The 16,248-nt window shown below is 39.5% G+C and overlaps 2 protein-coding genes across 2 annotated transcripts in view; both read right to left on the bottom strand.

Moving 5' to 3' along the window:
* Positions 1-3,009: 3,009 nt before the first annotated feature.
* Positions 3,010-6,724, bottom strand: LOC119729621 (DAZ-associated protein 2-like). Its single transcript, XM_038202266.1, has 4 exons — positions 6,554-6,724; positions 4,073-4,221; positions 3,526-3,681; positions 3,010-3,270 (listed from the first exon to the last, which is right to left on the bottom strand). Exons 1-4 carry the CDS (start codon positions 6,576-6,578, stop codon positions 3,142-3,144), a joined length of 459 nt encoding a protein of 152 aa, XP_038058194.1. The 5' UTR covers positions 6,579-6,724; the 3' UTR covers positions 3,010-3,141.
* A 1,866-nt stretch (positions 6,725-8,590) lies between these two features.
* Positions 8,591-16,248, bottom strand: part of LOC119729620 (ETS translocation variant 1-like) — a 55,274-nt gene continuing 47,616 nt past the window's right edge. The window contains exons 9-11 of the mRNA XM_038202265.1: positions 15,115-15,183; positions 13,059-13,222; positions 8,591-12,516 (exon numbers count right to left, since the gene is read on the bottom strand). Of these exons, the coding sequence (XP_038058193.1) occupies positions 12,151-12,516; positions 13,059-13,222; positions 15,115-15,183 (599 nt within the window). The 3' untranslated portion in view covers positions 8,591-12,150. The remainder of the gene's footprint in view (positions 12,517-13,058; positions 13,223-15,114; positions 15,184-16,248) is intronic.

Here is a 16,248-nt window from a genome sequence, read left to right as displayed (position 1 = left end):
TTGCTTTTTTTAATCCCATGTCACCATCATAAAATTAATTGAGTTCTGTCTGTGACTTGTGTTTTCAAACGTGTGGGGGAATTGTAGTTAAAATGCAAAATAAAGATGTGACAGTTTCTTAATTTTTCCCGCCAAATGTGAGCCGACATAAATTCGTGCGAAACTGCCAACAAAGATACAAATAAATCCCCAATGAACTTTCCCCAAAGTGAATTATAATTACAAAACTTGGACCCCAATTTTATAGAATGTGGGGTCTTTGTAATCTTACTAATGTGTCCACTCATGTTGTAACACAGATGTTACCTCAGATTTGATGTCAGATGGAATGGGTCTATAGCATTTAAATCCTTTAGTCATTGTACTGCCCAATCTGTCCAGCCTATTACTCCCTGTAGCACCAGAAACTGCCCCAGCACTCAAAGGATTTATGGATTAAATAAACACAATGTAATACAATGTAATACTAATACAATGTAATACAATGTAATACAATGTAGTACAGAAGTACAGTTGCACCATTCATTTCCATTGTACTAATTGCAGGATTCAGTTTGTAAGCATGGTTGTAAATCATGCAACGATGTTACATCACCCCCCCCCCCCCCCCCCCTCATGAATAAGCTACACCTTATCAAAAACAGAATCTAAATACACAATCTACTCAAATGTGAACTTTGGCCACATAATGAGGGCCTTAATACAAAACTGGTTATCATTGATTAATATATAACCTACATTTACAATAGGTATACGGCTGATATACGGTACCGTTCACAAATTTATAGAAAGACAAGAAAGTCATATTTACATGTCAACCATGCAACTGGACTTTCAACTAAGGTGCCTGTGTGTACATGTATTGAGCAGAGTTTGAAAAGGTGGTTAAAAATGGTGGACTATGGACAAACAGATAATGCTATGAAGGAACAAAACACATCCCAAAAATGCATGCGGTTTAAAAAGAAAAACTGCAATCTTATATGAACCTTTCGTTTTCAGCTGGAATGTGTTCTCCAAAAAGAGTCTCACTGAAACAGAAAAGAACTTATACATGTATGCTGTTGAATGTCCATGTTCTGACTCAATACAAATATAATAATTAACCCAATATCCAAACGATTTAAAAAAAAACCCAAAGTTTGAATACATCTACAGCTACATCAGATAAATTTACATTTAAAAAGTTTATACGTAGTCTCAAGGTCATTGTTACAATTAGCCAATTCTGCAATATGTTTTATGTTGCACCCATGGGATGCAAGAAGTACTGAATGAATGATACTGTACATACTACAGTGTCTGACAAAACGTGATTGATGAAACTTGGTGTTAATTACAAATACAAGTATTGGCCCTTCTCGGTACTGCATGAAGAATACACAATTGAAGGAATTTTGTTGTGACATTTTGTGATGTTAACTATAAAGATGCATCCCCCATAGTATTTTTGAGTTTCCCCGCGAAAAATAGATTAGATTTTCAATTGCTATTTTCCTACAAATATGTAATGTATTAACTTTTGAATGAGACATCGAATGAAAATATCCACTGACATTTAGTCAATGAATTATTTCTTCGCAAAAATCAAACTATTGGTTGCAAAACATAATTTGGATCTTGCAGGGCTGGTTCATTTGTGCGTAAAATCCTCCTTTTTTTTCAATGGGGTTGCAGACGCCCCAAATCGGAATCAAGTAGTTTCTTTTCCTGTTTAAGCAAAACCTACAAATTGAAAAGTTGTTAAAAGAAAAAAATCAAACTTTTTTCCAGATCCAGGGGTATGCATCTTCTATGATGACAATTAGCCCACGCCATCACATTACATACATGTACTGTACTTCTAGCTCATTGCACTACCAATGGAGTACCGAAGTGAATACGTCACGCACACAAAATGCCATGAACCAACACGCGCGCGTACTCCATTCGTTTGCATTACACTTTCTGGTTCTAAATGACGTCACACTTCGGTACTCCATTGATGTGATGTAACAATTTAAACGCAGTGATCATGCCGTCTTGAAAACTGTGTCTCTTGTATGCCAAACGCGATTCTAAACAATAATAATTCATGCTATGAGGTTCAACACAGCATTTGAGCAATTTGTTTGTTTGTCGCCATGTTCTGGTGTGCACATTTTTGTGTTAGTTTTCATGTTGATGCCAACAGTGTTGAGCAAAAAACAGAGCAAAATCGTGGAATTTGCCAAATGTATTTTACATCTTTTTAAGCTACACTCCAATTCAAACAGACGTATACAAACATCGAGTACAAGATGACAATTTGTTTTTTTCCTTCGGGCAATACAAATGCGAGTGCAGTGCCGTTTCTCAACATTAGAACACCAATCTTTCACGTTCATCTTATTTTCATGTTCCTTACTCCAAAAATTGAAAATCTAAGAAAAATGTGCAAAAAGCCACAATAAACCAGCTAAACTACAAAAAAAAAAAAACACCAAACAAACAAAGCGAGAGTTCCTTCTTGAGTAAGAAAAAAATTACTTTTGACACAGACTTCAGTGTCTGACAAAAGATGATCATGAGACAAAAGGTCAGTTACAGGTACTGTCTTTACTTATTCTGCATCCTGCATACATGAGAAAGTTTACTCAAGAACTATAGTTAGTACTAACTGGACTGACTTGCACCGAAACCTCGTCTAGTTCCCTGACTAGTTGGTGATTGGATAATGGTCTAACGACTACTTTTTGGATCCAACCTTGAGTTACCAATCTTTGTACTACCGGTAGAATCGGTTGCATCACTGGTTATCAAAAGACATATGAAATTACAATAGCAGGGAGCCAGTACCACTAGGTTTCATAATCGACATTTTGATCACAGTGTGACTAGAGCCCAATCACGGTGTATGTCAGACATTTCTACAGACTTACATACATCAAAATATAGTTTACCAATAGTTTTAATGATACCTGCTCAATGTATATTTATTATATTGTTGTCTTCTTGATCCTGAAAAATAAAGTACTTTGCAGATTTTCGTTCAATGGTTTAATGTGCGACCATATCTACTCTTACAGTATGAGAGGCATCTTTGTTTTTTACTTGTAAACGTTATTTTTTTTTTCGGACAATGACTCACTAGCAGATGAAAATGCCACCGACGCCCACTTTTTAGAATACACTGTATCCGCCTTCACCACCGCCAGAAATCCAACTGCTCTGTTGTTGGCTGATGACGACGTTCTGACCAGAAGCCGCAGCCATCTGAGCTGCATTAGGAGCAACGCCTGGGGGAGGGGGCTGTGCATGTGGGTCAGAAAAAGGGGAGGTACGGTTAGCTTGGTTTTCGAAAGGTAAACTTTCTGTTTTACATTTCAAATTGACTGGACCCTAGAGATGTCACGAGTCAATCTTTTGATGCAGTCACTCTCGTTTCAAATATCAAGCTTCTCACATACCGGTAGAAGTGCCCTTCCGATCTTCAGAGTAACTTGGTTCATTGCCACTTTAACACACCAGTCTGAAATTTGACAAACATTTTCTTGTGTTACTCACCGGTATCGAGGGTGGGTTACCGCCTGAAAATCGGGCACCTGCCTCAAAGCCCCCGTGCATGACCACAGTGGATTGCCCTGGCGCTGGCTGGGCGTAGACCATGCCTTGACCTTGGGGCGGGTAGTATGCAGCGGCAGCTCCCTGTGGGGGTGGAGCCTAGAAGGAAAAGGACGAGCAGGATGAGTGAAATAGCATGAAGATGGTGGATGACTTTGGCATGCATTATATCCGCTCTTCAGGAAGAGACTAATTTATTGTAATGTTCTTACCAAACCTTAGCACCGTACCATACTGCCTTGTGCGGGCATAGCACAGTGTTTCAGAAAAAAACTTGAAAATGAACGACTCAAGGTGTTAGTCCTGCGATGCATGTAACACAGATATAACCCTTATGTATCACACATCTTCTATTACTAGTATTAGTGTTCCAGAGTGCCATATCCCTGCACAACATACCACATCTTTACAGAGTTTTTGGACATGAAATATAAGTAAGGGGTGCAGGGGAAGGGGGGGGGGGGGGCACCTATATCAAGACACATCTTACCTGAGGATTAGCCGTGTATGGTGGTGGAGGCCCTTGGGGTGGGTAGCCCTGTGCTTGGGGTGGGTAACCCTGTGCTTGGGGTGGGGACTGGGTAGGGTAGGCTGGGGCCGTTGCCTGCGTTGGATAAGCTTTCTTCTCTTTCTTCTCCTCTAACACAGGTAAAGCAAAAGAACAAAGTATAAATATAACAACAGCAGAAGGAGATGATCGATGAAAGAGGGGGATACACCCAACTCTTTGTGCCATACCACACATGCCATGTACATACTGCAGATTGATTAGAAGGAACAATTTATAGCAAAGAACTTCACATGTCATTTTGTTTGTTGAAGAATTTTATAACAAAATACTACAAATATAATATTTACTATTTAGTCCCCATATGTGATGTCGAAATAGTTAACTAGTACATATCGCCCGACCATGTCCAAATTCAAAAAAAAAAAAAAGGCAATTCGTAGAGTCCTAGTTACTCGGACTAAAAATTACTTGGGGCCCTAACTGAGTGAACTACACAAATCACCCAGACAGGGCTCGGGAGCGCTCTGAAACGTGCAAATCTAAATCAGGCAATTTTAGCACAGGCACAATTCTGGACACAAGGAATATGTAAGCTAAATTTCAGCTTCCTCCGTCAGGTAAAAATATGAAAAAAAAATGTGTTATAATTTTTTTCGCTATGGCAGGAGAGATTCATACCCTGGACTCCGTTGCATGTACACAACGGAGTCCAGCCTGGGCTAGGACTCTCATATACACAGTCAGTAGGCTATTGAGAGTCCCAAATTTTCAGACTACAAATTCGTCACTGTTTTCACGAACAGCCACACACTATAGTATATATTATGTTGATTTTGAAGAAAATTGTTTTCGAGATAATCGCAAAAGAAGTTTCTCATATTTTAAAACTGCAAGAAATACCACTTTGCAACAACTTAGTGCAGCAAGGAAACCATCACACGATTCTACGAGAGCTGAATTTTTACATGAACCCGGTGATAAGACTTAATACAGCAGTTAATTGTTGAAAATAAATTAGTAAAGATATGTGGCTCTTCGTGAAAACGCAAATCATGCAAATTCAGGTTTCCGACATATTGGCCCTTTCTGTTCAACGTGTATTTCCATAGGCGCGCGTGAGTACGCTGAAAATGTAGCAACGATATGTGGCTCTTCGTGAAAACGGAAATCTCATTTGACCTACTTTTACGTATTTCCGAGCAATGGGTTTTGTATGCATTCAAAGGGCCAAAATGTAAGCCTATGATAGCTTGAGTGACTCCAGCTGACATGCTCATATTCATTCACATGTAGCGCTGGAGGAAGGCCTGTGCGTTTCCATGTGGTAGCAAGAGACCCTAAAAAAATGGCCTCTCCCAAAAATTGTTCATTTTCACCTCTAATATCCCACCCCAGAGTTCACCCACATACCTCATAATTTCAGCAGTCATTTACGAAGCCTAATGATCGATTTGAAACAAGACCAACAAAAAAAAAGTGAAAAATCTTGACGATTTCGGTGGCTTGTCCGTAAAAATACGCCTGTTCCAACGGCTGTCTTCCATTTTGTTTTGCTAATTATATTAATGTATGCATCACGTGATGACATAAAAAAAAAATCGGCGCGCACGATGTATTTGGGTACCACACCGCTTTCAGGCGCCGCAAGTGAGTTCAATTTTCGTCTGGTGCGTTGCCGTAGAGAGCATTCTCGTTGTCTTGCTTTCCCTGACAACGCACCAGACGAAAATTGAACTCACTTGCGGCGCCTGAAAGCGGTGTGGTACCCACATACATCGCGCGCGCCGATTTTTTGATGTCATCATCACGTGATGCATACATTAATATAATTAGCAAAACAAAATGGAATACAGCCGTTGGAACAGGCGTATTTTTACGGACAAGCCACCGAAATCGTCAAGATTTTTCACTTTTTTTTTGTTGGTCTTGTTTCAAATCGATCATTAGGCTTCGTAAATGACTGCTGAAATTATGAGGTATGTGGGTGAACTCTGGGGTGGGATATTAGAGGTGAACATGAACAATTTTTGGGAGAGGCCATTTTTTTAGGGTCTCTTGCTACCACATGGAAACGCACAGGCCTTCCTCCAGCGCTACATGTGAATGAATATGAGCATGTCAGCTGGAGTCACTCAAGCTAAGCCTATGACATGATGTGGCTCTTCATGAAAACACAAAATGTATTTATCAAAATTTCTGCCCCTTGCAACATTAATGTAACTTTTGCTTAAGTACATTGTTTTAATGCAAAATATTGAAAAAACTTAAAACCGAAAAAAATGGTTAAATTTTTGACATGTCATACTCATAGCCTACGTCATGGCGTGGCTCTTCGTGAAAACGGTAATTACCGGTATTAAAAATAGGCGGTAATCACCCAACTAACCATTTGTCCTACTTCAGGCAGGGGAGCTTGCTTAATGACCAACATGACTGAGTTCAACATTAATCCATTCTTACCCTTTTTGCTCTTTGAAAACGGCATGATGGCTTCGAAATTTAGCAAGTTATTCTCTCACTCTCAGTCTCACTAGTAAAACACTATTCGTAATACTCGTCGTTCATCTGCTTAGCAGTGTATCAGATGCATTATTGTGTACACAAAATATGACGTAAATTTACGCTGGTTGACTAACGTCTCGAAATAAAATCAGCAAGGGTACCAGGCGCGATGTAATGTCTAAAAATAGAAGCATATGCACGGTAACCTGCTGCTGACCTGGTTGGTGACTCGCAAATGGAAATTTACCACTCCTTTATTTTTTGTAAAAATGTGGAAGGCAAATGTTGAATGGGCGAAAAGGGCAAACCATGGGAAAACCTCCATGGGCACTCAACTAATTGGGCGGGGATATATTTTCCGATTTTTGTTGATTTGGGTGTAGTAATTATTCCTCTTTCAAGTACTTTTCTTCGACGCCAGTGGAAGAAAATGGAAGAGGATGGGAGCCCTGAGGGTGTGGTCGTAGCCATGCAGTCACTGGCAGGACTTCTATCGGGAAACTTACACAAAGTTGTCCGGTTCAGCGCCTAATGCAACAGTCTTTGTCGATAGGCAGTTCAGCGACGTTTACTACTTGACGAAAAGAATACTTCAGATATAAGCGTAGGCGCCCCCGCCCCCATCCCCTGCCCGGGGGAGAGGGGGCCGGGGGGGGGGCTTCTAGTTAAGGATAAATTTACACTATATTCATTAGGCCAAAAAAAAAGAGTCTCCGGTTTCTGGTATGCGCGCGCGTCGCCGTAGCCATGCGCGTCGGCAAAATGAAAAAGTTTTTTTTTCAATGAAAGGTGATGTCTCAAAACCGCCAAACTCACTGGTTTGACTGGAATTCTGCTTCTGCACAATTTTAACGTGTTTTTAGATTGGGTAATGGTCGAGAATAAGCTTTATGTGGCCTCTCTGGACTCCCATATATTTGCACTAAGTTTAGTCGGGCACCATTTGCAGTCATCAGCCGACATTTGAAGCAAAAAAATCAGGTAAAAAAAAAAAAAAAGCCGCGTCGCCGCACCACTTTTTGGGCAAGCTCCATACCAGAAACCGGAGACCCTTTTTTGGGGGGCCTTAGCAAACAGTTTTTTAACATGGAACTCATCCATGTCACATACAAACAGCGCAAACCTAAATTTGACACAAAACTAATATCGCTCATTCCTTGGGGGAATATGCGTGTCCTCAATTTCTCTTCTCCCACGCCAAGTAGATTTGAGTAATATGCATTTTTTTTTATAGAAGGCTCCCAAACGTGGAATTTCCTCTTAAGTTTTCGGGTGGTAACGCAACCCGTTCATTTGTATGTAGAAAGAGGAAATGGCTTCGAGTAGAAACAGCTCGAGCCGTAAAACGGTCGACTGGAAATGATGCATAGCGCCCTCATTTATGCTGATTAAAGCGGATTTTTTTTTTTAATGTACAGTAGGATCTTTTTTCGGTCCAGTGATGGCATTATTTTCGGACATGACTAGAGATACCGTAAGGGACATTTAACGAATTGTTTTACTTGTATGAATGTTTGTTTCATAAAACGTACCATAGCTTCCTTCGCCATGTAACTTTTTGGTGGTGATGGATTTCGTGTTTATGATAAATAGGTCCCATGAAAATAACCTAGTCCGAGTAACTAGGACTCTACGGATCGCTTTTTTAACATTTGGACATGGTCGACCATGTCCAAATGTTAAAAAAGCGATCCGTGGAGTCCTAGTTACTCGGACTAAAAATAACCCAAGTTCGCAATGCATGTAATTACAGCCTCACTATTATCCATCCACAAATTGTACTAATCCAAACAAAATCAGAGAACAGTGCTGTTATGGACAAAAATCAGGATTTTAAAAATAATTCCTACTAGTCCAGAATGATTATCCGTGAAAAGAGGTAAAAAAAAAATCGGCAATAATTAGGATATGAAACATCATTTCTATATACTAGTCCTGAGAAGGTGGAGTAACACAACAGACATGGGATAGAATCACGCCAACAAAATGCAGTTCTCCATTTTGGATATGTACAAAAAAAGGTATCTTTTATTTTGAAACAACTTAAATCTGAGTAAACTGAAGAGCGAGTAGTACATACAATCCAGAACAGAGAGACGAGATTAAAGCAACAACGTGATGGAGAAATAATTATGAAAGAGGTAACATCTTGTACATTCGTGATGAAGGAACATTGGGGTTTGTTGAGCTTTAACAAGTACATTAGTTTGAAGTTATTTTCCGAGTTGGAAGACAGTTGCCACTGGAGCCAAATCTGGTCAAATTTGTGCTAAGATTCGCAGGTAAACTGTTGTCATGAAAAACAAAAGATGGAGCAAAAGTATTTGCTCAATGCCTTTGCCTTTTCTCAGCTAATAACTGTTTTGCTCAACGTGTATTTTCTACCTCGTAGCTCTGTCACAGTGGGCCCAACTATTATCCCTTACACTCTTTAGTTAATATGTTTTGATCCTAAATCGGTTAAAAACAACACTGGAAAAAAATCAAGCCATCGGCCCTTTAGAAAGTAGAAGTGACCGGCTCAGCATTGGTCTACTCATCAAAATATCACAGAACCTAATTGTGGATATCAATCAACTCAGAGAATGTAGGGTGTGAAGTAAGTATTTTCCCCAAGCATTCAATGTCTGTTGATTTAATGTTGAAAAATGACAAATGGTGAACATTATCTTTGAAGCATTTTTGTCTCCACTTTTTACAACACTTGAAATCCGCATGTATTTTAAAACAAACTGTTTAACTTTTTTTGGTTAAAAACACAAAATATATTCTGGGAAACACTTATTTTACGCGAGTGGGGAAACACAATGCTTTTTCTAACTTTAGGTTATTCACAATGGAACCATGTTTCTAAATGCAAGAGAAAGAACTTCTTACATTTTGGACCACACTTTTTAAAACATGATTTGTACTGATTTCTCCATCATCCTTACCAAAAAAAAGAAGAAAACATTTGAAATATCTTTTAAAAAATCTTTTTAAAAAATCTATCTGAAAAGTTACATATTTGTCATACGTTTGCAACGACTTAAATACCACTGTGGAGAATTAATTCGTTTTAATAATTATTATCAATCCTCTGGGAGATTTGGGTAAATGTAATACTTAAGATACAATTAGTTTTCTTGACGCGTGGGGATAATTGCAAACACTTGCCACTATTTCACACCACGAACTGATTCACAAACACGTATAATTTATCATATGACACCATTACAGCTGGACAAAACTTTTTTTCACCGATAAATATGGACAGTTTTTCACCACACAGAAGGTACAACGATTCTTCTGTACGATACTTAGCTGCTTAAGGTAGACAATGTCAATGTGTGAGGCTTACCGTGGCAACATTTCACAGACTTTTGTAATATAGGGTCAGACTCTTAAACAGCCTTACCAAGGTCGTTGGGTTTATATAGATTGGTGCCTTAGATGGAATGTGATTACATTATGCTTCCCTATTAAGCCTTCTAGGAACATGACAAAGATGGCTGATGGAAGTTTGCCGACTGCTCTGCTTGTGACAGATGCAGCCTCTTTCACAAAACAGACGGTGTTTTTTCTTTTTCTTTAAATTTGAAATGCCACAAAGCCGTCAGAAGTTACATTTTGTTTTGCCGCATGGAAGATTCTAGTACATTTACTTGTAACTAAGGATTGAAGTAAGCTGGATTAATAAAACACTGTAAAGTGCTCATTTTCATTCAGACAAGACCTATTTTGGGGGTATTTAGTTTGCAGGGAAACCAGTCAAAATTTCAAACACTGTCTCAACACACCAGCATAGCTGGTAAACTGCCTTTGTACAGAGAGACATGCACAACACACAGTACAAGGAAAGCTGGCGTACTTGGCATTACAATTAATTAAATTTAAAACCAAAGAACATGGGTTAACGTACATACCTTGCTGATCATAATCGTACAACATGTACACTATCGTCCATTGTACTTGAAAATATCATCTTTAATATCATATTATACAAGTTAATAACACACGTTTACCTTCCAACTAAGTGTCTCTGATTTTTTTTAACCTTTCATATCTTTTTTTGTTCTTTTCATAATAAAAAAATTAGTTGTTTATTTTTCTCTTTATAGTCTACATTCTTTGTATTTTTTTAAAATTTCAGTGACAAAAATATATTGAAGAAAGAAGGGGCTTTAACTTTACAATGAGCGTGAAAAAACACCTTTGTTTCTTAGATACAGTATGTATACTTCCCGTTCTACAGGTATGTAAATGTAGCCGAGTGTAATACTAACCAAAGCAAATCACCTATTTTGAATTTAAAAAAAAAGAATCTCTAAATGATTCTGTACAAAAACATGATTTTTATTTATACACAGTCCAGGGCCACCCTGCCCATTCCACACTCATTCAGTGAAGAAGTACTCGGTGCCCTGCCACCTGGATAAACTACAAGTACTATGTTAAAATCTAATCTGCCCTTTTCTTTGATTAGAGGAAAAATAACTAAACCACACAAACCTTTTCTCAATCTTAATTTTTACAGTGTTATTCTCCTCAAATTGTGAAGTTAAAAAATCCCCTGAATTCTTATCCTGAATTATTTAAGCTAGCTCTTTTTTTTTTCTCCGTTTCAAACCAAACAAGCAACTCTTTCAGAGTGATCAGTGTCACACTTTTTTTAATAGTACTTTTACTTGTAAATAAACAATTCAATAAAAAGGTTTATGACATAAAAAAATCTCTAACTAAAATGTTGAATGAAACAGCTAAATTGACCAATGACAATGGTCAGTCATTCTTGCCAGCTGAGCCATCCAACCTGATTGGCCGATATAAGGAGTTAAATGGCCAATCACCTTCCATCCAACACAATTTTCTTGTGAGCATTTTTCCATCAAGTTGAATTCACTCAAGTCCTGCGAAACTTTCTTATTTTGGTAAGAATTTGCGCTTCTAATCCACAAAGCCCTAAATTATTGTCCCCATTTTGACTTTCCCACTTTCCACTACAAAACAGCCAACAGCGTAATCCAAAGTATAAACGTGTACAAAATATTATGTACTTAATTTTGTAAGATTTAAAAAAATCACGAGAGATCTTCAAAGTGTCACTGCTAAGAAAAAAAGAAGAACTTTTAACCCCCCCCCCAAAAAAAAATAGTACAGAAACACAGTTGAGTTACAAATGCTAATGTGTCTTCAGAATAGTTTACTGACAATTCTTTCAACCCCTTACACGTGCATTTTAAAGAAAATACTTTTCATCCTGAACAAAAATCCCACTTAATAAAATCCCAACCAAAATACAACCCATTCCTTTATAGCTTTGGCGTTAAAGAAATTTCAAGTCCTGTCCTATTTGCCCCCAAAAAAGCAACATCAAACTGTTCCTTTAATCCTACAGGATACTGTGAATGCACAACATAAAGACGCAATTTACAACAAAACCTACAGATACAAAATGCGTCGGTGACAAACTCTGAGGTTGGTACTGAAGAAGCAAACACAGACACACACATTCACAAATGTCGTCCATTTCAGGATTCTGTAGCTGTTACAAACTCTGATTTTTTTGTTTTGTTTTAATAAGTGGAGCCCTCCAAGTGGTGTTGGAGTGGAGGGCAGGCCGGAAGCATGTCTGGGACGTACATATCCTGGCGTTCCTGCATCTGGTAGGCCGGTTCCTCCTTGATCTTAACCGGCTGGCTGGCCGGTACACTGCGGTCTGAGGCGTTGGCCGGGGGCATCGCGGTGGTCAGGGGAGTGCGCAGGCCGTCAGGGAACGCCATCATGAACAGAGCCTCGGGGTCGCAGACAAACTTGTAGACGTAGCGCTCGCCGGCAACCTTCTGCATGATGCCCTTCTCGTAGTAGTAGCGCAGGGAGCGGGAGAGTTTGTCGTAGTTCATGGCTGGTCGGTTCTTCTGGATTCCCCATCGTCTAGCGACCTGTTGGCAGTTTGGAAAAAAGTAAAAGCAACGCCTTTTAAAGACAACTAAAAAATTCTGACCAGTAGAACTTAGTAAAACCAAAGCAGACAAGGACCTTAAGTGGGGTGAACTAACTTGATTTTTTTATCAATTCTAATAGTTGTTTAATTATTAACCCTGTAATGTTAATAACCACTTGCTTTTCATATTTGATTACAAACCAGGCAACCACTAAAAGATGGTGGTTTTCTTTGCCCTCCTTTTGTTTTGGAAAGCTTTAGAAACTAAAAGTATGACTTTCAGTTTTATGCTGCAGTCACTGGCAAAACACATCAACATTGTCGAGCAGCAATAAAAATTAATATCCAACATGAACCAATTAGATTGCGACTGTTGGTCAGGTGACACAAGTAACTCGGTCAAACTCGGCCACAAGCATCGTGAGACATTAAGACAAACCAAAGGTGGGCGGGGCTTATGGCTACATTTAGCACAGTCCATTAGCCTGGAGGGGAGAGGGGTGGTCTCGACAAAAAATAATCAAGGTCTGAAGATGCTACCTCTTCGGGCTCAATCAGCTTGAATTCCAGTCCGCGTCCAGTCCAGGCTATGAAGCCGCCGTTAGCCGGGTCCTCCAGAAGGGTGACCAGAAACTGCCAGAGTTGAAGGGAGCCGCGGCGCTGGTATGGCGGCCCCTCACGGAACGTCTCAGTCTTGGTCTCACCTGCAACAACACAATGTTGCTTAGCACATTTAGGCACTTTAACCAGGTTAACACAAGTCAGCTGAGGACCAGTGACAGGCAATTAACATTACATGACACTTGGCTGGTAACCTATTTTTGCTAAGCAATTATTTGTTTGTGCTTAGCTGCTCCAATAATTGCCCCCTGGAGTAAGCCCTAAGACCACGGCCGTGTCCGAATTACATGGCTGCGACTTGGAAGTTATACACGAGTCTATGGTACCAGCTGCAGCCACTGCAGCCGTAGCCAAGTAATTGGGACATGGCTTACCATTCATTAATCTATCAGCTGCAGATGACCTACATGTATTCAGCCACACGAGTTGTGAAGAAACATTTGACACTTGTGTGGCCCCTTGCAAGACATTGTGAGTACATGCGCATATGGTGCGATATGTATGCACTGTTTGTCTTCATCTCAATGTGTACAAATGCATGGGCACCGAGTATACAATGTATGACAGTGTTCCGAGTGTCGATCCTATCTCCCTGTCACCATTGGAGGAGTACTTGTGCACGGAGTCTATATGCATACATGTACATAATCAGTGAACGCGGTGACATTTTATGGTTGTATCTACATACCATCACTCTAGATGCTTTTCTTTAGATGAGTTGTTGGACTTTTTTAAAAAGTCAGTTTTGAAGGGAAGATACTTAGAAACACGTCAACTAACGAGTCTCTGGATAGTTCACATTAAGACATCCTTTACAAATCCTCCTATTTGTTTGAAGTGGTAACCTTGTTTTGAAAAAAAAAAACCCAAAATGTTTAAAAATGACCCTTGTATGTAGAGCGCCCTCTTGTGTTAAGAGTAAGCCAGTTTGGCACCCAACGCTATTGTTTTGAAACCAAAAAGGCTACGCATCCAGTAATAACGAGGCCTTACTTTAAAGGTCTTTCCTGTTCCTTCACAGCAGGCCTACATGTACTTGTAAGCTGAAAAGATCCAACCCAATCATGACAGATCCCCCACCCCCCTCTGGTCTCGGTTCATAATAACGCCTGTCAAGTCCCATTAGCCCGAGATTAGGACACAAAGCAAACAAGTTGTTGTATCTGGCGTGGCCGATTGCTTTTGATAAGAACCTAGACAGGCGGGTCTAATCAGGCCCGTTTTCTTGATGAATGACTGGCATCACAGCCCATTTTTCTCTCGGCCGTTTTCGTCAGGTTCTGCCATTGTTGTACTTTCTCAGCCCCGGGCACGCCCCTGTCGCAACCGACTCTTAGCGCCACCGCCACTACCCCGTGATCAAAGGGTATCAGAGGGTATTACCATCATCAAGGCCTCCTTTACTTGAATTTTTTGCTCTCCTTCTGTTTTTCTCCCTATCGCCATTCCCCATTTAATGCATCTAGCATATTGTCCGCTAAGTAATCACGCCGCGCTGCCAACGAGAGGGGTTTTGTAGCCGTGATGAATTAGCAATCCTCCAGCGCTGACGGTTAACTGATTGAAAAGCAGTGAAATCGCTTTTAGTTGTGCTCTTCTTATCCTCTGTAAGAAACCCTTCATTGTTCCCATCATTCACCGGGTACAGCTATTCTCTTCTTTTTTTTCTTTTTTCGTAAGACCGATTATTCCCCCTTATTTCTTTTGGTGGCCAATTTGGCCCATCTGTTTTATCATTTCCTGCAGAAACACTGACGAGGATTTTGGTCAGAATATTTGGGATATACTAAATGAAAACACAGAGAGTACAAAATCCATATTTTATCCTACTTTGGAATTGTAATTACAAAAACTTGACACTACAAAGTTGGCATTTCCAAATTCTTTGAAAAATCAAGTCTGTTAATCTTTGGGTAGATATCCATTTGTTTGAATAAAAATGTGCACTGCACTTTTTTTCAAAACCCAAATTTACCTTCGGGAATCTTCTCAGGAACGCTGGCATCATCAAAGAAGTGTCTGGCTGCTTGCTCGGGAATACATCCTACATATAACAAATTAACAACGAGGACCACAAAGATTAGGAGAATGGTGCATGGAAACTATTGCTTTATTTTGTGTTGGGCTACACACAACACTGCAAACCTCAGACTGAATTTTCAACCTCATAAATTTCAAAAATTTGATTTTTTTTTGCTTCGTCTGTGTTTATAACCATGCTAGTTATCCAATAAATCTTAACTTTTGAATTTTCATTCACATCTTCTTTTTTTTTCAAACTGAAATCTAAACCTTGAAATAGTATTTATGATCGCCAAGACTCCCTTATCAATTTACACAAAAAACTTTTCTTGAGAATCAATACAGATTTCTGTATTAAACAAAGTTTATTGTGAGAGGCTACTCATTGCCAACAACATGGCACCTGCAAAAAAAACACCTGGTTTTTGTTTCAATTTCAAAATTACTGTCAGTTTGCTCTCAAGATCCTAGTATAGTTGAAATGCACATGGTTTTTAATGCACCTACACTGCACATATGACTTTCCTGAATCCCAACCAATGAAAGGAAAGTGTCGTAACACAGGTCACTAAACTCCACATAATACTTTAAAATATGAATATCCTCAAGCCAAAATTTGGGGGCAAAAAAACCCAACCGGAAAAAAAAAATTACAAATCTTGATCCTCTGGGCCCCTCAAAAGTAGCTTTCCAATTTGAGAGATTTGGGGGATCGTGTTTCATTAATACCCCTTTAATGACCAAGTTACCTGGCAGGCAAAGCCCCTCTCTTTATAAATAACTCAGGATTTTCAGACGAAATGACATCGAATATGTCAGTCAAATCACTGGCACATGCCCCGCACAAGGACCGAGTCTATCTTGCTTTGTTCAACAAACCCTGGGTGTTAAATTTATGAAAGCCCAACAAAACACCGAGGCCCCCCTAGGGGTGGGGTTAGAGTAGGCGCAGACCGGACACGGCACGGCAAATTGATAATTGTAAGTGGCACAGAAGAAGTCTCAAAGAAATAGTGTAATCACAGTAATACACCTGTTTTGAAAATTGGCATTAAGTAGCTGTGTAAAAATACCTTTGAGTAATTAC

This window comes from Patiria miniata, unplaced genomic scaffold (assembly GCF_015706575.1).
Source record: "Patiria miniata isolate m_02_andy unplaced genomic scaffold, ASM1570657v1 HiC_scaffold_21, whole genome shotgun sequence".
Lineage (NCBI taxonomy): Eukaryota > Metazoa > Echinodermata > Asteroidea > Valvatida > Asterinidae > Patiria > Patiria miniata.
This window is presented reverse-complemented; position numbering and strand designations above follow the sequence as displayed.

Coding starts and splice junctions, on each gene's coding strand:
- LOC119729621 (XM_038202266.1), bottom strand. CDS start 6,578: ATGCCGTTTTCAAAGAGCAAAAAGG. Junction 4,222..6,553: donor GTTTTCAAAGAGCAAAAAGG/GTAAGAATGGAT, acceptor TACCTGTGTTAG/AGGAGAAGAAAGAGAAGAAA. Junction 3,271..3,525: donor GTAACCCACCCTCGATACCG/GTGAGTAACACA, acceptor CCACATGCACAG/CCCCCTCCCCCAGGCGTTGC.